Source organism: Pteropus alecto, unplaced genomic scaffold (assembly GCF_000325575.1).
Source record: "Pteropus alecto unplaced genomic scaffold, ASM32557v1 scaffold103, whole genome shotgun sequence".
NCBI lineage: Eukaryota > Metazoa > Chordata > Mammalia > Chiroptera > Pteropodidae > Pteropus > Pteropus alecto.
Window position 1 is genome coordinate 12507983 of NW_006436288.1, and position 23136 is coordinate 12531118.

The 23136-nt window shown below is 36.6% G+C and overlaps 1 protein-coding gene across 1 annotated transcript in view; it reads right to left on the minus strand.

The window, feature by feature from the left end:
* Positions 1-22390, minus strand: part of OVCH1 (ovochymase 1) — a 64629-nt gene extending 42239 nt beyond the window's left edge. Inside the window, 14 exon segments of the mRNA XM_025047376.1 lie at positions 2138-2283; positions 4787-4982; positions 5382-5454; positions 10523-10703; positions 11631-11705; positions 13216-13344; positions 14357-14446; positions 15192-15326; positions 15431-15547; positions 16730-16863; positions 20270-20449; positions 21211-21308; positions 21567-21685; positions 22327-22390. Of these exon segments, the coding sequence (XP_024903144.1) occupies positions 2138-2283; positions 4787-4982; positions 5382-5454; positions 10523-10703; positions 11631-11705; positions 13216-13344; positions 14357-14446; positions 15192-15326; positions 15431-15547; positions 16730-16863; positions 20270-20449; positions 21211-21308; positions 21567-21685; positions 22327-22390 (1737 nt within the window).
* Positions 22391-23136: the final 746 nt, after the last annotated feature.

Below are 23136 nucleotides of genomic sequence, written 5' to 3' on the forward strand. Positions count from 1 at the left end.
AAAAATCAGCGATCAGGACCTACATCACTCTGTGACAACAGAGACCATTTTGTAGGTCAAAGAAGCTGAAATGTTTTAAAATAGCTAAAATCTGAAATGTGTTATGAGCAAAGAACTACAGGATTTTACATAGAAACTCCCATGTTTCTACATCCCAATGTTCTTATTTTTACCTTCTTGATGAGAAATGACATTAGTAGGTCCATGACCTTTGAGTGTTCACAGGAGAGTAAAAATCAATTACCTGATAGAAATAGAGTCCATTTTATCAAAGCAAGTTTCTGAAGTTACCCTTTTAGTAATTTGTAAAAGAAAGCTAGCCACATTTATTAGTCAGAATCTCAACTCTCTATTTTCCTCCTCTTGTACTAGCTATAAATTTGGTTGCACTGCAACCAGAAGGGACCCGTTGGATGTAGCTAAAATAAGAATAAGTGCCAACTGAGATCATATTCGCTTCACCTCCGACAGGAATCTAATGCCCCTCCCTAGCTCTTGATAGTGATTAAAGTGCTCCCTTCATGTTAGATGCTCACATGTGACAGAGACAGCAGAACCATTTGTAATTTCCTTGACTCATAAAATCATACCCCCAAAGAGTAAGAGTGAACACATTAATTCAGAGTACTTTTCGATTTGATTTTTATAACATGTATGTCCTCTAGCAAATGTAGGTGTACCATTCCCATATTCTTTATATCTTTCAATCCACATCCTGGCTCTATGTCTGAAGGTTTTTGCTACCCTTCGCCCCATTCATGAAGCAGGCTAGAAGTAGGAAGTGCTCCCCCTGCAGCCCTGGAACTATGATCCTGGGGAAACAGCTCCCTCAACCTCCAGAAGGGATAAATATTCTTACTGTGTTTTGCATCACTGCTAGAGTTTTGTCACATGACTAAGCTCAGTCCCTCACTGTGGTAGCTGGCTTAATGGCATGTCCTAGATTGGCAGCCTTGCCTTCCCTACACCTCCTCCTTACCTTCCTGCTGGTAATATCTGCACTTCCTAAACTGACCACTGCACTTGAATCCTTGTCACAGGGTCTGCTTCTGGGGGATGCAAATTAAGATATGCAACATATAACTAAATTTGAGTGCTGGACACCATGACTAGGTTTAAGTGAAATAAATTTATATTCAGTGTTAAGAAGGGACTTCCTTCCTTCTTTCCTAATGTTTTCACACGGAAGGACTTCTATATAAATGCCCAGTTTCCTTCTTGTAGAGGTGACATCCATTGGTTCATGTTTCGTGATTGGGGTGGGGGGAACTACCAAAAAGCAGTAAAGACTAGAGATTCATCTTTTCTTCTTTCTACTCTAGACCAGTAAGAAATGATAAATCTGGAGAAGTACGTCTGCCCTGTAGACCACACTTTCCCTTAGTTGGATTGCTCAGGTATTAAAGGTGGGCTACAGAGTATTAGAAATCCTTTTTGGTTGTATATCTGAATTTACATTCTTCAGCTGGCTTGGCGAATATTAAAGCTAGTGTTTGCAAGCTATTTGTTCATATCGTCTTTTTCTTAGCTGATTCTGAACTTGCCAATAGTCTGTTTGCCCAGTGTGAATACATCTGTACAGCTTTGTGACTCTATAACATCACTGAAATTAAACTATTACTTTGTGATTTGTTTTCCACTGCATATAAAAAATCATTTCTTTGAAAGTTCTCATTTTCTTCACAATTATTTTAACCTGTGGTGGAAAATTAAGTGTGAGTACACTGGAGATTAGTAAAATTTAAAACAATAAAACTCTTCAGTCATAAATAGGATATACTAATTTAGATCCTTATTTGTTCAGTCCTCTTTTCCCAAAGCTTTAAATATATCTGAACACATCTTCCCATCTGCAGGCCAGTTTAGTAGAGCTGCCATCTCCTACCTTCTCTTGGCTCCTCTATGTACCCACCTGCTCTTCTGGCTGTGGGCTGCTTCCACCCACTCTCTGCCATCTCAGCAAATTTGGACAACTCACTCTTTCTGTAGTCTCTCCAGCCTTTCGGGTGAGGGGATGTGGCATGATGCTATGAGACACAGGCTAAGACCTTGGTTGTCTCTGGTTTTGAGAGTGTTCTCTTACTGTCCAACAGATGGCAACTTTCTATCCTCCTCAGCAAAATCATAATCGTCTCACCTGACAGAAATTTTTCCCTCCAGTAGCTGTGAAGCCAGTGCAGATCATCTTCTCTGTTATCCCTCCTGAGTGAGCAAAATAGTAAGTGTGTTCGCACATCTCTCTTTCTAACATGGACTGTTGTAAGCGATTTGCCAGGCCACTGTCTAATTAAGAAATAGATTCAGAAAGAGAGCTTAATAATGATGGCAAGATGTTAAAAAATATATTTAAGTTCAAACTTGCTCTGCACCAACATAATTGCAATCACTCAGTTTTGCCTGAACAGATTTAGAATATTGAATCAAAAAATATAAGTGTCTTATGCAGTATCTTCATTTCCAGATGTGACATCTTTGTAAAAGAAATACATTGGCAGGAGAACAAGTCCAGAAACACTTTTTTCCTAGCTTATTTCTGATTTAAATTTTAGTGTTTTCGATTGCTACATAAGAACTCAGAAAAAAATTCAACGAGATATGAATTGGTGTTATACATGATTTATATGAGTATATATTTATACATATAAACATATTACATAAAATATATTTTAAATATGCACTATCAATGTTTTTATAATTTCTTAATATAAACCAAAATCATATTCCACTTCTTCCTCTATTGTCACTGAGACCTAAACTCAACTCCAATTTAAAATGACAAACGATGAACACTAAAGAATTTTTTCTCATAATTGACTCTCAACCAGGCCTGCATTAACATGTATTCTATATAACTTATTCTATCATCTTAGATTCATGACTAAAATAATTAAGTTTAGTATTTTATAGCCTTATACATTTTTGGACAAAATAAAAATTACCTTACGCTTATATAAGACCTTGATATTTATAAAGCCCTTCACTCCGACCTTGTAACACTCACAACAACGTTGTGAGATGGGCTATCACTGATCTCACATACGAAAAAGCCAGAGCTCTGAGAATTTGATCTCCTATGGGACTGAATTATGACTCCAGCCTCTTAAGGTCTGACTCTAAATCTTGTGCTCTCTTTAATGTATTCATCTAATACATAAGTAATGTATTTAAATTCTTCTTTTCAGGGACCATCTATATTGGTGTGGCTTATCATGTCTCAAAATCAAGAATTTATTTTCTCTGAGACTGAAAGAATAGATTCATCTATTATGAGACTATAACCACCTCTCAGTTGTCTGGTGATCATGGAGTTGGTGGAGATCAAAGATGTTAGAGAAAGGGCACATTTATTCAAGGGCTTTGAAGCCAGCCAGTCAATAAATATTTACTGAATATTTCTTCCACAACTAGGTACACTTCTGGCCTTGGGGAAAGAATGGTGAATTAGAGTTCTGTCTCCAAGTGGTTCCTACTCTAAAGGATGAGATGTAGAAAATGGTGACATAAAATAACATCAAGAACATTTATGTGCAATGAGACGAGAAAAGTGGGTAAGGCAGAAAGTGATGGAAAGACAATCTTGCTGAAGCAAAGTGGTCTGAGAAGGGGAGTGTCATTTGAGTTGAGAAGGGAATGATGAGGAGGCAGCTGTTGAGACTAGAGTAAGAATATTCCAAGTGGAAGAAAAAAAAGGATACAGAACTTCAGAACGCAGAACAATTTTGGTGTTTAAAAGAAAGAAAGAAGACCAGGGATAAAAAAATGGAAATGAAGTTGGAGAGTTAAGTGGAGGCCAAATCAGCTAGCGCCCAACCCAGGCTAGGAGTTCAGATTTTATTCTAAATAAACTAAAAAGCCATTCAGCCATTTAAGGGTTATCAGTTGAGCCATGGTTAATTGTATATCCTAGTTCTGATACTTAGCAGTCATAGGATATTGGTAAGTTACTTAAATCTTGGGGCCATAACTTCATTTGCAAAACAGGGAGGATAAAATCTCCTCTTATGGTGGTTGCAAAGATTTTAAGAAAATAGAATTTGGCTGCAGGTCATACAGTAAGATGTGAATGTGAAAACTACAGAAAGATAAATCCCTTCTCTTTTAAGCTCACAGGTTACAAATAAATGACATAGAAACAGAAAGAGAATGTAAAAGAAAATTATACAGTGAAAAGAAGCAAAACATGAACATTAACCCATTCAGACCTTTCACTATTTTACTATCGCTTTAAGAATGCTACAATCCAGCCCAGAGGTCAGCAAACCACAGCCCGCAGGCCAGTTCTCTGAAAGCACATCCCAGCCCCACCCCCAATCCCTGGGCCTATTTAGTACAATCCAGGAACTAATAATAGTTTGTACCTTTTTAAATGGTTGAAAAAAATCTGTCAAGATTTTGTGACACATTAATATTATATGAAATTTAAATTTCATGAATGAAGTTCTATTGGAACACAGCCACATCCGTTCTGTTACATATTGTCTATGGCTGCTTTGTGCTATAATGGCAGAATTGAATAGTTATGACAGAGACCATATGGCCTACAAAGCCTAAAAAACTTATTACCTGGCCCTTTACCAATCTAGCCTACCTGTAATTGGTTACTCTAAAGGAAAAACATAAAACAGATCATTCTCTAATTTCATCACCTCTTACAACTAAATAAAACATGGCTTCTATCTTTCAGAAGGAAGAAAGGCTAAAGTAGCTACTGCCTGATACTATTGCCATGACAAATTTTTAAAATCAACAACTTGCAGTATTGTTTATGCAAACATAAACTGTTTACCTTCACTTACGCTTCCCCATCCAGTCACAGCACAGATCTCAGAGGGAAACAGAGGCTCCGTGCTGTGTGGGAGACACATCGGCCTCACCGCAGAGCTGAATGCCAGAAGAGAGCTCAGTTGCACTAGGGCGATGTACAAGTCAAAGCTCAGTCTATCAAAGTCTTCGTGCATGATGATGTGTTTTGCCCTTCTCACCTGTACCAGGTGAGGATGACAAGATTAAGACAATGAGTCAAACTACTTCTTTACATCACGATAAAATAAATCTGAAATCTTTACAGATTTCAATGAAGATGACTTAATTTGAAATCAGTAATCTCTGTTTATAATTTGCAGGAGGCCATGAACCACTTTCTGAGGACTTCAGTCCTGGAGGAATCAGACTATGTGGACCTGAATTCGTACTTTCTGACCAACTTGATCTAATTTTTAGATTAAAGTGTGATCTCAAATGGTATCTTTAAATGTTGGTCTAAATTACAAATATAAAGGAGCACTAAGAGTGGGATATCTAATTATATAGTTTAGCTAAAGGAATTCCCTGGCATGTGACAATAGAGTAGAGGCAAAATAACCTTTAAAAACATTTCTCACCTGATCGGTTGATTCTTTCAGAGTTCTGTCATGGTCCCCAGCAACAACACTCCAGAAGAGGGGATTATTTTTCCTAAAGAAAGAACAACAACAAATGTATGACATGAAATGACATTTTTCACTATTTGGCTAATTCTATTTGGCCCTACCAACATACACTGTTCAGTTCAGCCAGGTGTCACTCAGTTCCCTGTCTGGTGTCTTTCTGTGATCTCTCACCAGGGAAAGATACTCATCTACCTGAAGAAGAGCTCTTACTTCTGTATCTTGCCCCCTTCTTTTGGGTATAAAATGACTTTGGAGCCCTTACCAAATATCACCAAAGGCTATTTTTTTAGTTGAGAAGCAAAAAGAAATATTAGAGCTTATTTTAATCTCACAGTGATATTGAGAACACATAAAACAAAAACTACATTCAGAATGAGGTAGTTTCTGGTCTATGTTTTACTGTTAAAAGTATCCAAATATTATCTTACAGGAATGTATCTCAAATCGGCGTCTTTTATTAAATCACGAGTATTGATAGAACCGAGGTTAAAAAGACATTATCAGTTCAAAAAATAGGTGAAACTCACCTATGGTGTTAGAAATCAGGACACTGGCTACTTTTAATGGGGTGATGATTGGAAGAGGCATAAGAAGGGCCTGCTACCTAGCGTATTTGTAATATTCAGTTTCTTAATCTGGGGTGCTGGTTACAGGAGTACTAACTTTGTGACAATTCCTCAAACTATAAGTCTAACATTTGCACACTTTTGATATACTTTAAAAAGATGATACAAAAACGTAAATCAACAACCATTTATTTAAGATCTCCAGCGAAAAAATATCTGAGGAAAAAGTACCTAATTGCCACAATTATTCTGTCACTTTGGCTTAGAGATTCTTCCATTTTTCAAAAGTGTTTCTTTGGGAAAAGTAAAGTTATTGAAATTATTTTTCGACACATCTTATTCAAAGGAGTTTTTTAATACATGGAGGCATCTTCTCTTAAGTCATAACCATGCTCATTTCAATTCCTTGCATGATGAGTCTGGCTTATTCATGTGTTTCAGTATGCCTTTATAAAGGGAGCTAACTCAGGTAAAGTGCTTGGCAAGTACCTTGCAGATGGTAATGACTCCATAATGGTAGCCATTATCATTGTTATTATCTGCCATGCACTCTAATGGAAGGATTAAACTTTATTTTCAAAGTCACCCTCCAAATTATTACTTGGCAGTAAAAAAAAAACCTTATTTCTTAAAGTCACTCTACTTCTTTATTTAGAGGACGTGTGCACAATACAGTGAAATAATAAAAATTATAGTAGAGTTGATAATGTAGACTATGATTTCTAGTGAAGTTTTATGTGCGGTCATCAAATATCCTTTAATTTGGTAGAGAACACTGCGTGAAAAGCATATGACAGAGCAACACATATTTTATGAAGCAACGAAGTCTGAGATTTTTCTAATAATGAGATAATAGCTCAAGGTTTCAATTGACGAATTCTTCCATGCTTTATTCCCACTTGCCCATAATCAAATTTCACTTGTTATATTTTGAGTCTTATCCCTAATCCAACAATGGAACATGTGTCACTGCTATGAGAGGAGAAATTGTCACTACCAATTTACACAAAGAAAGTGGCTCAGATTGACAAAAACTGCTTATTTAGTTTGAGACAGAAAGATTCTGATGTATAATTACAAAGTGAGTTTAGTCTCCTAAAGTAAGTTAAAAATTCTACATGAATACAAATATCAATGTGGAGTTAGTGAGAGGAGAACACCAGCTTTTCCTGAAGTGTGAAACAACATTGCCGGGGAATTTACTAGAAATACAAATTCTCTTTAACAATATTCTTAAAGAGTTGGAAACCTTCCAGGTGATCCTAGTGTACACTAACGTTTGAGAACTAATACAAAGGGTAACAAGAGCCAGGGAAGATATATGGGAGGTGGTACAATGTTGCAGTCAGTTGTCCTTATTGTCTTTGGAACTCTACCCAACAACGTCAGCCAGCCTGGCCCCTGGTGACTTTCAGCAAAAATGACATCTATTTCAGCTCCAGGATTTTGCATTATCTCTCCAAATGACTCATTCCACATGACGAACATCCCTTTTCAATGGATTTGTATGCTCAGAAGTCCCCTTCAGAAAACCTCTTCAGTGGGCAGGGGAGGGCGGGGTAGGGGAGTGGGGGGAGCGGGGGAGTCCTGGATGTCCTATAGGGTTGACGAAGATGAGACAAGGACAAACAAGCGCCTGAAGGGATCAGCTGAAGAGTTTCCACAAAGGCAGGAATGAATGGAACATACTACTTTTGTTGTATCAGCATATCAAAACCTGTGCTGTTAAAATCCATACACTTCAAGGAATAGCTTCAAAAAAGACACTCCTCTGGTTAATAAGTTGGGCAAGTATGAAAAGTTGAAGAAAAAATAAAGCACATGGACATTTTTCATACAGTATAAATATAAGGCACAATGTTATGTGCAAGTTATAAAATAATATGTGATATATACAAATACTATAAAATATGTGCACATGTGCATAAATATTAATAGAAAATCAGGTAACATTCTTGATATCGATTACTTAATATAGAGGAAGAGTGGATTAGTGAAATGAAGGGATAGTTTAGATTTTACTTGATAACTTTACCTGTCTTTTTCCAAAGCATTAGTACTATAACAAATTTCTAAAACAAAAATCAAGAATAGTTGCTGATGAAATTGCATATAAATTCTTCTTGTGGTTAACTTAAATGGTTCACTTGAAAATACTCTGCGTTTATTAAATTTAACTGACTCATCAAGTTGAACAGTTGAACAATAGTTTTGTGAAGAATGGTTTTGCTGTGGTCTATATCTTGCTGTAAGGTGTCATGGTCCACCACATAAATTCAAGAACAGACTATGCTACCTGACAACTGAGTCTACCAAAGTTTCTTATGTCCCTCTGGCATCAATACTAATATTTATCTTTCCCAATACATTAATTTTCATTAATTAATTAGCTACTATGGAGGTTTCTTTTCCACAGGACATAACAATGCACTTTGATAGACTTCTTGTAAAATGGGCTCCTCTCAAAAGGGATGGGGAGGCCTGGAATTAACATTGTGGTACTGGATTGAATTGGAAACATCTTCATGAACTCATGTTTAGCTCATGTTTACATAAATGGGTTAGTATGCTTTCTTATATTTTCTAGCTCTGTCAGCTGAGAGGGCCTAGAAGTTTACTAGAATAAAGCCCTAGTAGCAACCAGTACACGTAGAACTCAGATCTTGATTTCTCATACCATTCTCCAATAAGATAAATCAGTGTTAACTGGGGGCATCGCTGATTCTAGGACTGAGCAAGGAATAGATGAGCCTGGGGCATCTTATAGTGTCACAAAATTATAGGGGTGTGTCAAAAAGACTAGAAGCCACCTTGAAAAACCTTACAATGGTCAAAGCTAGAACAATTTGAACAATAAAGTATGTAATATTAGAGAATAAATATTCCAGAATCCAATACCAATATAAAAAAATGATTTAACAAGTAAATAAATGGAGAAGAGACAAATCTCCCATGCAGAAGAATTTCAAATAATTTATATAGATACTCCCTGCTCAGGAAGGTAAAGTTTCATGCCCAACCCCTTGAGTGTGGGCTACTCTTAGTGACTTGCTTCCAAAGAGTAAGTGTGAAAAGGGGAAAACATAACATTACAGTAGAGACACCTGGCAAACACTACCTTGGCCAGTGATCAAGATTAACTTCATCAGTGATAAATTATGTTGATAGCATGTACCTTAATATTATAAGAATGGCATGTTGCTTCTGCAGTCTTTGTCCTCCAAATCCATAATCCCAGTATAACCATGAAGAAAATATCAGATGAAATCAAACTGAGGGACATTCTACAAAATACCAGATGCATACTCCTCAAAATTGTCAAGGTCATCAAAAACAAGGAAAGTCTGTGAAACCTACAGCCAAGAGGAGCCTAAGGAGGCAAGACAACTAAATGTAATGTGATATCCTGAAAGGCAGCAACTACAAAGACCTTGAGACAAAAACAAGCTCAGCATGTTTGAGGAGCAGGACTGGCCCACTTTGAGTGAGCAGAGGAAGAGTCAAGGTGGATCAGAGAGACTGGGAGTAGTTCTTGACTTTGACTGTTCATTGGATTATCTGGGGAGTATTTACAAATACGGTGTCCAGAACTTAACCTCAAATGATCTGGACTGAAAATGAATTAATTACAGTTATACACATCCACACAACTTGATCTATATAACATGTTATGAGGACAAAAGTAAGTCAGAAGAATATAAACTACAATTCTGTTATGTTAATATCAAAACCAAACAACATACTGGTTTTAAGAACTTCGAGATGTTAAAACAAACAAAAAAAAATTATAAAAAGAAAAGAAATTATGAATAGAAAATTTAGCATAGTGTTTACTTCTTGGGAGGGGCCCCAAGGGTTTTTAAAAGGTAAATATAAAGATCCTTCCATAACTGGGTGGTAGGGACACAAATATTACATTACATATATATTATTTGCATTTTTTCATATCATGGCATAGTTCACAATTAAAAAACACTGAAAAAGTCAGCCAAAATTTTAGTTCACTAGCAGTCCAGTGATCAAGGTGGTGTACCATCGATTGTGCTCTCCACTGTTATGAATCCTATTTTAAGAGGAACAATACTAAACCAAACCAAGGAAAGTACATCGTATGGTGAGGCATCTGGAATTACTGAATAACAATAGAACAATGAGTATCTACCTTAAAGATTAAATTGACAGGCAATGTGAGAGAAGTCTTCAATAATAGGAAATACTGTTATTTGAAAGAAGAAACAGACTTAGTTCTTTTCTGGAACTATGATTAATTTAGACCAATAAGTTTCTGCTACAGAGAAGCAGACTAAGGCTCAAAATATTAATCAGAGATCTTCATAAATTGGAGGAACAATTTCAAAATTTGATTAACTTTTTCTTTGCTGACATTGTTTAAATAGAAGCTACATGGCTATGTAGAAGAAATACTGAAAGATATTAATCTGGATGATTTTAGTAATTAGACAGTTATATTTGTGTCCTAGGTATGGTCTATAAATACCTTAGTAAAATATCTTCAGTTTAACTCACAATTGCACACAATGGGCTGCAGTCAGGATCCAGTCTGGGCTGATGATGGCACCTCCACACTGGTAGTTGCCTAGAAACCTCAAACCCACCTGTCATGGCCAACAGTAGGGGCAGGCTTCTCCCCTTCCCACAATTCTTCTGGAAAGCCACTGGGGGCTAAATGGAGGGATGCCACAGATACCTACGGCAGAGATGAAACTAATGACCTGTACAACTGAAATAATTAAGAACATACTTTTCCTCCAATGGCTTGCTGTGGTGAACAATCATAATGAGCTTTATAAAAATACAGACTCCCAACCACCACCACTAAGGAATCTGATTTTAAAAGCTGTGATCTACATCTTGCCTACATGACTCTGCTAAGCAACTGTATTAGAATTTACATTATATGGAACTTATATTCTAGTAGGAAAATTTTGTTGGCAGAGCATATAAGATTCTTCATTATATGTCCTTGTTTTCTTTCTTTCTCACTGTATAAACTATTAAAAATCGTCAAACATGCCAAATTTGCTCAGACATCTAAATGCTGTTCTCTTGTCTGGGATACTGCTAAAGCTCAGCTCAGGTGCTATCTTCTCCATGAAGCCTTCTCTGTCTCCCCTGTAAGAGGTAGATATTTTCACCTCTTACAGCTCCTTGTACAACTTTCTATATTACAGCCCCAAAACCAGAACATATTCAGTACATGCATACAGAGCAATGAAGGATCGTGGTATTTAACTGGATACTTCAGATCATAAATAAGTTAAAAGTTAACAGTGTGTATTACAAAACAAAAACAAAAAACCTTTCCCCCGCCCTTTTCCCCCAAATGCATAATCATATTAAATACAGAGTCTAGGAAGATATTTTAAATATTGTTTGCACAAGAATAGATGAGGACAAAGGATCGTCCTCTGTACCCCTTTCTTCCTATTATTTCTTCTTCCATCTATGAGTTTATATGCAAACCCAAACAAGATTGTAGACGTTTCATGGTCCTAGATACAAAACTTATTCTTTTTCATTGTGGAGTTATATCAACGTAAGATGAGGCTTTCCAAAACAGACATCTAGTCAAAGAAGAAAGGAAACAAAACAGACGACATGGTCATCAACTCACCATAGGGAATAGTTTTTTCAGAAGATACAGGATGGTTTTGGGGAGGTGATGTTGATCCAATTTTGTTTAAAAAGTCTATAGATATAAAAACAAATTTTTTCATTGAAAATAATTTAGAGTAGCCTATACTAGCTGACCCTACTTGCTTACCCTGGGCAGTCATAAAACCACTTTTATGTTAATCTCACTAACACTACCTTTCAAATGCTAAATGCCAGATCCCATGGAAATGATCTGTTACATATCTCTTAATATCCCTGCTGTATCTAAGCTCTTTAAGCATCTCTTCCCTCCTTGGCTTCATGATATTATTCTCTTGGTGTTCTTGATATATCTAAAGATTTCTCGTCTCAGTCTCAGTCTTCTTTTCAGGATCCTATTCTCCAGCCTGAAAGATGTTCCATAAGGTACTGTTTATGATCCTATTTTTATTCATTACATATATATGACTTCCAAATCTGTCTCCTCAATCTAAATCTCTTTCCTGAATTCTAGGATCTAGGATTGCTAGATTTCTCTGTCTAGATCTCCCACAAGCTCATAAAAAAATCCACGTCTCAAATGGTACCAATCAATTTTAACAATCAATATGGTCTTGTTGTATTTCTCTGTATCAGTTAGTGTCTCTACCATTCATCTAGCCACTCAAGCTAGAATCCTGAAAATCACGCTAGAATTTTTCTCCTTCATATACCCGCTCCCCACAACCTATCTAATCAAGCAATACACCTAGAATGAATTCTTGCAATGACTTCCTCATTACTCTCCTTACCTGTAAATTCACCCCTAATCATCATACCCATTTCACACATTACTACCAAGGTTGAATTCTGGTTCCAGAATTCTCCATCAGCTATGTATGCACCTTTGGGAAAGTTGTCTCTCTAAGCCTCTGTTCCCTCATCTTTAAAAAGGGGAGCCGTGTACAAGTCTCTTAGGTTTTTAAGGAGGAATGTGATAATGCATGTGAAATGCTTAGTCTATACCTGGTACAGAGCAAGTAATCAATAAATGCTAGCTAGCTATCTTATTCTGATACTTAAAATTTAATGCCCTACGTCCATCATCATCTAACTCTTGCCAATTCTATAATTTCCCCCCAAAAGTCAAACTATGTCAAATTATTTGTAGATTTTTTGTACATCATCTATTCTCTTTCACATTAGGGTCCTTGTAATTGATATTTCTTTTGTCTGGGTAAAGGCTATTTTATCTTCTAGAATGCCTAGAAACCTATTGATTCTTCAAAACCTTCAATCATTCCACAACAGAGCCAATCAATCTCATTTCTGAATTATGTTCTCTAATCTGAATTATCTACTTTAACATAAAATACTCAGGATAGTTTTTGATCACCTAGTGGATGTAGTTTCTTGGCTTCACCTGAGGTGCTCGTTAAAAAACAGATTCCTGGGCCTCATCCCAGATCTATAGAATCAAAATCTTTGGGGTTAGGTACGGGAATCTGCATTTTTATTTTGCCACTGAGGTTCTTCAAGCACCCTAAATTTAGGTAAACATGGCTAAATTATATTCCCTAGAATTGTTTATATAAGTAAAAATCACTACTGCTGTTTATACCGACCTGAGGGCAAAAAAGTAAATCTAGCCTTGAAGCCTCGAAAGTTATTTTCATCATCACTTTTAAAATGAATCACCATCATGTTTCCGGGACTGAATATTGGAGTAGGGTTGAAGATTCCACAAAGCTTAGCTGTAAAAGTTTTAGAAAAGTTTACTTTATAGTTATAAAAAAAATGTTTAAAAATCAGAAAACAAAGGTAAAACATTATTCAATTATTTTCCAGCAACTTTAGTATGTAGGCACACCCTTTTATGTCATGTGGGAATTAAACACTAGTTTCAAGACAGTAATGCATTATAATTTTATCTGGCAGGGAAAAAACTCTATAGATAAGGTAAAGACATCCGATTTTTAGTATGCATAGAAATCTCAATTGATTGTTAATTTGTAGACAATGAAAAAAGGCAAGTTAAAGAAATCCCAAATCTGATATTCCTCCTTCCAAATAGAAAATGGTTACACTGTGACAACTGAAATCTGCTTTGCCTAACCACCTCTCCTCCTCCCAACACAAGTCATGTTCTGTTGGATGAGGGGATTGTGCTTCCACTCGCCTGTCCTAAATATCCAAATAAACATTCCAAACCTACCTATATTCCTGGTCCCCAACCCACACTAACGCCTAGCCTGGGGCAAATAGTAGGTGTTAAAGATGTGGTTGTATGGCTGGAAGGGATAAGTTTTTATATTTAGTAAATTGGTAGGTCCAAATTGAAAGCATATTTGAAGTTTTAGTTCAAAAAATTAACTTTTAAGACTCAAGCAGAAATTATAACTTTGGTTACCTTTGTTACTTTCCTTGGATGTAGATATATCAACAATGTAAGGGATTACTATAGAAAAGAAGGAGGTTTAAAATTTTACTTTAAATAACTGTCAAAAATGTACTCATTGTTACTGTTTTTCTTTTTCCCTGAGATTTCCTTTTCATCTTCCAAATATTCTGAAACATTCTTCAAATTTGGCATATTTCTAATGAAAACTTTACTGGTGAATCTATTGCTGGCTCATGAGTTTCCAGTGTAACAAATTCATATTCACACTCTACCTCTGTGTACCCAAGGAAGCCAGCCAATACCTCAATTACTCTGGTTAGTCTCATGCTTTCGGGATTACGTTTAAAGGACAGAATATTACCCACCTAACTCATGCTCTTCTTCAGGATCACTATAAATCACAGCAGCATCATAAATGCAGTTTTGGTTAAATTCAGTATTAAAGTCCTCAAATGCCAACTGTACAAATATAAAAACAACCAGAGAAGAGGTCAAGGAAGAGAAGTGATAAAGTTTAAAAGTTCCTCTCTATAAATTAAAAGGCTCTTAGTACTCCCCCTCATATTCCATCGATAGAAGTGCAAATAAATAATTATAGCCTCTTTGGAGGGAAATTTGGCAAGGACTATGAGGTTTAAATGCATAAACCCTTTGACCTAGGGTTCATGTAAGTTTACTTCTGGTAGTTATATTCATCTGCATGTGTCTAAAAACAGTGACAAAGGAATATACCAGCATTATTGGTATGGGCAAAGATTAGAAACTCACCAAATATCCATCAATAGGAAACTGGTTTAAGAAATTATGTAACATCCAATATAATTTTATATAGTTTTTAAAGAGCTCTGTGGACTCATCTAGAAAGATCTTTGAGATATTTTTAAGTAGAAAAAGCACTGCCAAATAATATAAATGTATACGTCTTCGTATATTCTCAGAATCTCTCTCTAGGGATGATCTAGAAACTTAGTGTTTGCCACCGGGAGGTAGAATGAGAGTCGGATGAGAAGGAGGCATATTTTTCCCTGTGTTCCCTTTAAACTGCTGATTCCTTTATCCTTTAGGAGTTAAAAAAAAAAAAAAAAAAAAAGGCAAATAGAAGCTCCTAGTCATGATGGGAATTTCACAGTTCAAATAAAATAAGTTCTATCTAACTAACATAGCTAAGTTCTCAATGAAGTAAAAAGCTTCCTTTGTTGCTTATCTTTATAACGTGTTTCTCTGGAGCATGAATGAACCAATGACAGCTTACATTCCTGGGATACAAATCAGGGTAACTGGCAGAGTGAATCGTCCCTTCTTCCACAAATTCAGTCACACTCCCACGACATGAACCTATGGAAGTATTTGGAAAATCCAAAGTGAGTGGCCAAAGGCATTCTCTCTTCCTCACCCTCATGTCAAAGAGAAAGAACAGGGATTTAATGTATCTGAAATACCTGCTTCTGAGTTCTTTTGTACAGCTCTAAAGGTAAACTCAAAGCCATTGCCACTATTTTCTGCATCAGAAACAAATGTAACTTTGGCCTTATTGGTCTCTGTCAGCAAATTGGAATAAGATTACTAAAAAAATGATGGAAACAAAATTATACATGTTTGTTTTTCTAATATTATCTTCCATGAACTCTAAACACAATCTCTAATCATTCCGCACTTTCTGCTTCTATGATTTTATATTCCATTCACTTTCTCAAACCCAATCTCCTGTGTCCAAATTCTACTCATCTTTCAGGGCCTAACTCAAAGTCCAGTTCTCCCATAATCCTTCCAAGATACTCAACAGAAATAAAAGTTACCTTTTCTGAATCACCACAGCACATTTCCTATTCTGTGTCATTTCCTACTTTGTGGTATACCTTTAGTTATCTCCTCAAACTGCAAATTCATTGGAGCACAGACTGCTTTTACTCTGTGTATATCCAGGACCTGATATGAGATCTGGTATATAACTGATTTTTAACAAATGACTGTTTGAATGAATAATTTCTGGGTAAATATCAGGCCTGAAGCATGAAATCATTTGGTCAATAAATATTACAACACTTAGCATGACATCTTGCCTATACCATCCTGTCAAATATTTGTGAAGGGAGATTTCTGCTAATCTTACTGGCCTTACAGAGACCTAGAGATTAATTTTACACCAGCTCTAGAGACTCTATCATGCTTAACACAATATTTCAATTAAATACATATATTAGTTATGCTTGTATATAGCTTCAATAAAAGAAATTTAATGACATGAAATGATCTATTGTGTCATGAGAAAAAAGAACATTATAATACAATGTGCAGTAAAGTTCAGTGTGTATAGTAAGTACATGTAAGTGAACATATAATAAAATGTTAACAGCATCTATCTCTACGTGCTCGAGTTATGGTTGTTTTACATTTCTTCCATTTGCTCATTTGTCTTTACCAGAGTTGCAAACGTGCACCCACTTTTGTGACAAAAATAAAAAAAAATAATGCACTGAAAAGAAGTTTTCTGACAATTGTGACATCACTTTTGTTCAATACTGTTATTAAACTTGGGAAAGGAATAGAGAAACCTCAGTCAATATGCTGGCCATTGGCTCCACTTTTACTGCACATACCCCCACCTCTTTCAGAAGGGCACACTATAGAAGATAAAATAATGGGTCTGTGGGCAGAAATTTAATTTCAGATCCTTTAGCATCTCTTTGGTCTCTTAGGAACTATAAAATGACTAATGAAAATAAATGTGACATACTTACTAACAAGTACTCCATTGCTTGATTGCAAAGATACACAGTCATCATCACATCCAACTTGATTTTCTATGTCTAAACTTGTAAATTTTATCAAGATTATTTTATTTTCTGGTACTATTATTTTCCAAATACATAAGCTAGGTAGGGGAAGGTAGAAAACATATAATTAATGGCAGAGTAAAGTGTGACAGATAAGATCTATTATCTAAGCTTTACCTCATAATTACCAAAGATATTTTATAGAACATTAGAAGATAAAAGGCAATGAAAATTACTTATGTGAGAATAAGTTGTTTATGCTTGAATTTCTGACATCCAACCAATAGAAGATTAGAGAATAGCCGGAAATGACCTTTAAAATTTCATTTAGTTATAAAATGCTAGAATTATGATCTACAAATTGAAGAATCCTAAGATTCATCTCTCTATTCTAAGTCTAATTGAAAATTCATAATATTCACCCAGAAGTTGAATTATTAATTATGAATGGTAGACTATTCATGCAGCACATGTTATCAGCTGCATCTTCCAAGGTCGTCCTAAGTCACTGTCCCTGTGGTTGCAATGTCATCCTTCTAATTCCCAGTAAGGTCAGTTATGACCTTTTACTAACATCTTTAGAAACATGTGTAAACATTTTGAAAGTAGTCTTACATAATTTAACAGTAATCCTTTACATCTTTATATTTCTACATGAATTCATGTTCTCATTCAAGAAAAGAAACCCCAGTGGGCCATAAATCCTCAGTGTCTTCCATGTCTCACATTTATCTGAATGCAAAGCAATCTCATCTGGAATCTTTCCAAAACTCGGTAGTCTTTTTCAACAATCTTCGACCTGTTAACAGTCCCACTGCCCTCTAAGAAATAAATGTTCTAGGCTCTAGGCGTTATCCAACTCTTTTATGCCCAGTTTCCAAAAACCAAACAATGATTTGTCTTACTAAACATCTTTTCCTTAATCAGAAAATCCTTGCTTTACTCTTTTTCTTTTCGAGTCCATTATCCCAAACGAAGATGTAAAAATAGGCTGCCTAAAATATTAGGAAAATCACTTTTTAGGCACTTCAATTTAAAAAAGCAAAACCTGCCTAAAATATTATAAAGCTCAGGTTTTTAAGCACTTCATTTGAAAAAGCACCTCACATCTATCATCCTTCCTTCGATTCATTACACCCCTCTGAAACAGGCAAGAGAGAAGTTGCTTCCCTTCTCTGGATGGGAAAACTGGCATTTGTATTAAAGGACTCATCACATCTCATATAATAGGAAATACAGTTTAGGCTGTATAGCTTCAAAGGCCAGTACTTTCTCCTGTTTTCATCCAATTTTTTCTGCCTCAAAGTCTCTAACTCAGAGATGGAAAACAGATTTCAAATCATATGCCATCAGTGACTGTGACAAGATCAAATTTGGTAGTGTGGTGGTAGTGGATGTCTAATAGACAGCTCAAACCTAATATATGCTTATTAGAACTGAGAAGGTGAAATTGACATAGCTAACACAGATCTTCTCAGAGTTTTTTATAAATGGAAGGAAAAAATCAATAGTTTCTTTTGATATACAAATCTAGTTTGAGTTATTCTCTCAGTATTTTGATAACCTTGTTCTACTTTCATCTGACTTTCATTACTGTTGTTGAAAAATTAGCTGTCAGTCTAATTATCTTTCCTTTTTGGGGAATATAATATTTTCCTTTGGATGCTTCTGAGATCCATCCACACTTTGTTTTTAGCATGCTGTGGTTTTAGCACAATATATCTAAATATAAAATTATTTGTAATATCATACTTTGGGATTACTAAACTTGTTAAATCTGAAGATTTGTATCTCATTAGTTATAATTAACTCTCAGTCACTTTCTCTTAAATTATAGCTTTTCTTTCCCATTAGCTATACTCTAAAATTCATACTGGACGTTGACTCTTTCAGTCTATCTTCTCTCTTACTCTTTTTGTGTCTTGGATAATTATTTCAGATCTTCTAGTTCCCTATAGTTCATGTAGTCTGATCTAGCTCCTTATATCTGATCTACTCTGCAATCTAATTCCAATTATATTTTCATATCTTAGTGTTTTATTGGCTCCTTTTCAAATCTTCCTTTTCAGTTAATAGTTTCTTGTTCTTTTGTCATTTTTGATAGACCTTTGCTTAACTTTAAGTAAAACATTTTTATATTATGCATCTCATTTTAACATCTGTAATCCTAGAAAGACTGATTGGTTGTTACTATTTCTGACTCTCTCTTTGGTGGCAACTTTTTTTGCATGCTTTTAATTGTGTGCTCACATTTATTAAAATTTTATGGGAGTACCTCGAAGCTGAGATTTAAGCTTCATCTCTTCAGAGAGGATTTACCTTTGTTTCTGCCAGAAGCCCCAATTACTCACCTGGAACAACTTTAAAGTCTTCACTTGGAGTTTTTGGTCACAGGTAATGTAAATGTGAGCATCGAACTGGAATGAGGACTGGCTCATGAATACAGATTCTTCTGAGAATTCTCCATCCAGAGCCAAGGTTCAGGCAGGTAGGTTTCCTTATTCTCTCACTACATGTGGCATATTTCCCTCTCATTTCAACTGTTTTTCCATCCAAGTATTAACTAGGCCTGACCCTGCTCAGCTTCCGTGATCAGACGAGATCAGGAACATTAAGCAGTATGACTGTAGACATATTTTTCCCTATCTTCCAAAGCATTACTTTTCAAGAAGTCCCAGGTTAAACAAGAGGCTGTAATCAGACTTTCCCATCCCCCATTCCTACTCCTATGTAGTCTCTTTAAATGATCAATTAAAGCTCTAGGTTCTAAAAGATCAATTAGATCAGCAATTCTCAACCTTTTTGGCACCAGTGACTAGTGCTCCTATGAGAATCTAATGCCTGATGGTCTGCGTGGAGCTGAGGAGGTGATGCTAGTGCTGGGGAGAGGCTGCAAATACAGATGAAGTTTCACTCACTTGTCTGCCATTCACCTCCTGCTGTGTGGCCCTATTCCTAACAGGTCTGCAGCCCAGGGGTTGGGGATCCTGAATTAGATGTCTCAAAAGCAATCACTTACTTCAGTTCCTGGCTAACTCCTCCAGATGTGTGTTTTCATTGTTTTGGTCCACTGAACACTTTCAATTCTTGCATTTTTAAAATATATGTTTTTACTATTTTATCCAACTTTAGATTATCTGTGTTGAGAGAGTGTCAGCTATCTAGTCCATAATAATGACAGAAAGGATAAGTTTCTGAGAAAATTTTCAAATATTCCAAACTCCTAGGCTAGAGCTGAGTATAGGGAGGTAGATGGTCTACATTATAGCCCAGCCAAGACTTTAGAGTATTTAAAATGCTGATTAAGTTAAGCATACATAATTTGTGGCTGGGACTTTTAGTCTGTACAGTGATTTTTTTATACATTATAAAAATCATTTTAAAAAGAAATAAAACTTAGCCATTCTAATATTATTAAATACATATACAGAAATTAAAGTTAGCTGGTACAGAATTAATAAAGTTCTTTTCTATTATAATTTTTTTTTGTATTCTAACTCTTCTTACTTACCGAACTTGACTTTGTGTTTTAGATGCAGCAGTGCAATATCAGAACTCATATATCCAACTCTATTGTATTCAGGATGGATAACAATTTTTGAGACAGGGATAGTTTGTTCTTGCTTATCCTTCTGAAAGAGATTGTACTCTCCAGCGATCACAGTCAGACTCTTAATTTGCTTCCTAAAACCAAAGAAAAATGTTTCATTCAGTAGTTGTTTTCCCCAAGAAAGACTGTCTTAGTTTCATGTAAATAAATGAAAAGTGATTAATGTACCTATATGCATTTCTAAGACCAAATATATATATATCTTTGTCGATGATTACAATTGTCATAATTCCCTATAAGTTATGGGGATCTATAAAAAGTCATAATTTTCAGTCACAGAGTATTTACACTGTGAACTCTTTCTCTTACCATCCTTTCTATGTGAAATAAGTGTGACCTTCTTTTCTTCTTTTATAAATAAATCAGTCTATACATGCTCTATCATTTTTAACAATATATAAAAATTGTTCCTAGAACTGTTCTTTTCCTCTTATTAATACCTTCTTTTAATCCAGCCAAGTATCTGTTATTTCCACGGTGTTTTCCCCTCTTAATGACTAAAACTCAAAGATTATTAAAACTTTGGAGCATCCATTTAACATTTAATGTTAATCCTTTATTAGAATGGGTAATTATTTTTCTCCACCACTAACTCCACGAATTATACATGATATCTGCGATCACTGGGGTTTCTTATCAGTAAAGCAGGAAGTGTGGCTAATCTTGGGACAGATATCAGTTTCTGGGAATCAGGAAGGTCAGTGGGTAGGCAGACCAGGTGTCAAAATTAAGAAAGGGATTGAGATTTAACTGTGGAAGGTGTTTAAAGCATCAAATCTCTCAGTTCTATCATCATGAATCAAAGTTTGACAAGTATTAGAAATCCACAACTTACTCATTGAGTCTAACCAGGCAGTGTGCTGCTGTAACCGCCAGATCACCTTGAATCAAGCTTCCTCTGCAGAAATGGTGCTCACATAATTTTAGGGAAACCTGCCCAAAAAGAAAATTATGAACACAACTAACATGCATCTCCCCAGGGATGTTGTCTCCCTCAGAAATATTTGAAATGAACTCTTCTATTATGATATAACATTCTTATGATAAATTGGTTAATAAGATATGAAGTAAACTGGCAGAGAGGTTGAGTAGAGTCGAGAGAAAAATGTTAACTTGCAGTTTTGAAATATGAAACAAAGGACATAATTCACCATTTTCTCATTAAGAAATCAATGCCTTTGTTATACTGACCTGCCACAGATGTCCATCAACTGTTGAATTTCTCCAACTAATAATTATAGTAAAAAACTCTGATTCCGAGACAGTCTCCATACTTTTCAAATCAACTGCTTGAACTCCACATTTCAGTCCTGTTGAAAAAGCATATGTATGTACACACACTCACACAGTGCACTTTATTAAAAGGTTCACTTTACCAAGATTTCACATTCAGATTTTCCTGGCCTGGCACAGATGTCCTGATATCACTCAGCTGCAGGCTATCCCCTTTCTTTTCTCAAGATATTCCTGAGACCCTACCCTTACCCGCCTTGGCTGGAACTTGCCTCAGGACTCCCCTGCCCATTTTCAGCCTGAGCTGCCCTAACAAGACAAGAACTGGAGGCAAGATGCTCCAGCTCTCCCTGTGGTGACCGACTGGGGGCCTTACTCTGGGAGAGAGAGCGATACATAATTTATGTTCTATCAAAGATACTGGAGAACAATATATGCTACCCCAGACGGCAGATATTTGGCTCTAAGTTACTTCGACTCGGTTATTTTTCCTTCACAGAGGCTGCTCAGAACGCAAAGTTAGCAGCTGTGCCTAAAAACGTGAACTCCAGAATTCGAGAATTTCAAAAAGAAACTGACCGAGGAGCTTCTTCGGGAACACCTGGGCCTGCACTGCCCCCTCCCCTCCCCCAACCGTTTCCTCTTCTGGCCTGAGGAGTTGCAGTGTCCCTCCCAGCAGTCAGGCTCCTGTGGCCTGGGCGTACAGGACCAGGCTCACCTGAGCTGGTGCGGAGGTCCACGGCGAACAGCAGCAGCACACCAGCTCCGGCCAGCGCCCACATGGCGCCCACGAACCGGGACTTTGTCCACCTCTCTCGGTCGCAGGCTGAGAAAACCGAGCAAAGAAGGCGGTCCGCACGAAAAGGCCCTAGCGCTCCTGAATCATCCGCCACTCCTGCTCTTCATTCTATTCAGCCTGCAACGTGATGAGCCACACCTGCCACGCCCCCGGGCTGAGAGCTTGCTGCTTTTCCTCCTCGGGATCCTCCCAAGACACTGCCGCCCCCTGGCTGCCCCAGGTTACACAGGATCCCTACCATCCGCCCCTAGAGACAGACACTAGATATCCCCGTGGCTGGTGGGACGCTCACACGTGTGCAGAGGTCCCTACGGACAGATGCAGAAGCAAGGTGATCAGCGACCTAGAAGGCTCAGCGCAGGTGAATTCTGTTCCACACCGGTGTGTGTGCTCAAGCTCAGGGGCAGGGAAGCTGGTGACATACAAGACACAGTGGGGCTGACTTCTGAGGGGAGCAAGATTCACAAAAACTTAAGGACTTAATGATACTTCTCCTGCTTCTAAGCAGCTTCGTGAAGCCCTTGACACTTAAGAGCCTTCAAACAGAGTCTTCAAACAGAGGATATGAAAAATCAGGTTCATGCTACCATTTCTTTACTGGATGGTGATGTTGTTAGCTTCAGTGGAATGGGCCAAAAGTGGTACGATCCATCATTTAAGATTATTAAAATAAATTCATGGCTAAGATGATCATGTCAACATTTTTTCCAGAAGTATTATTTTGTAATA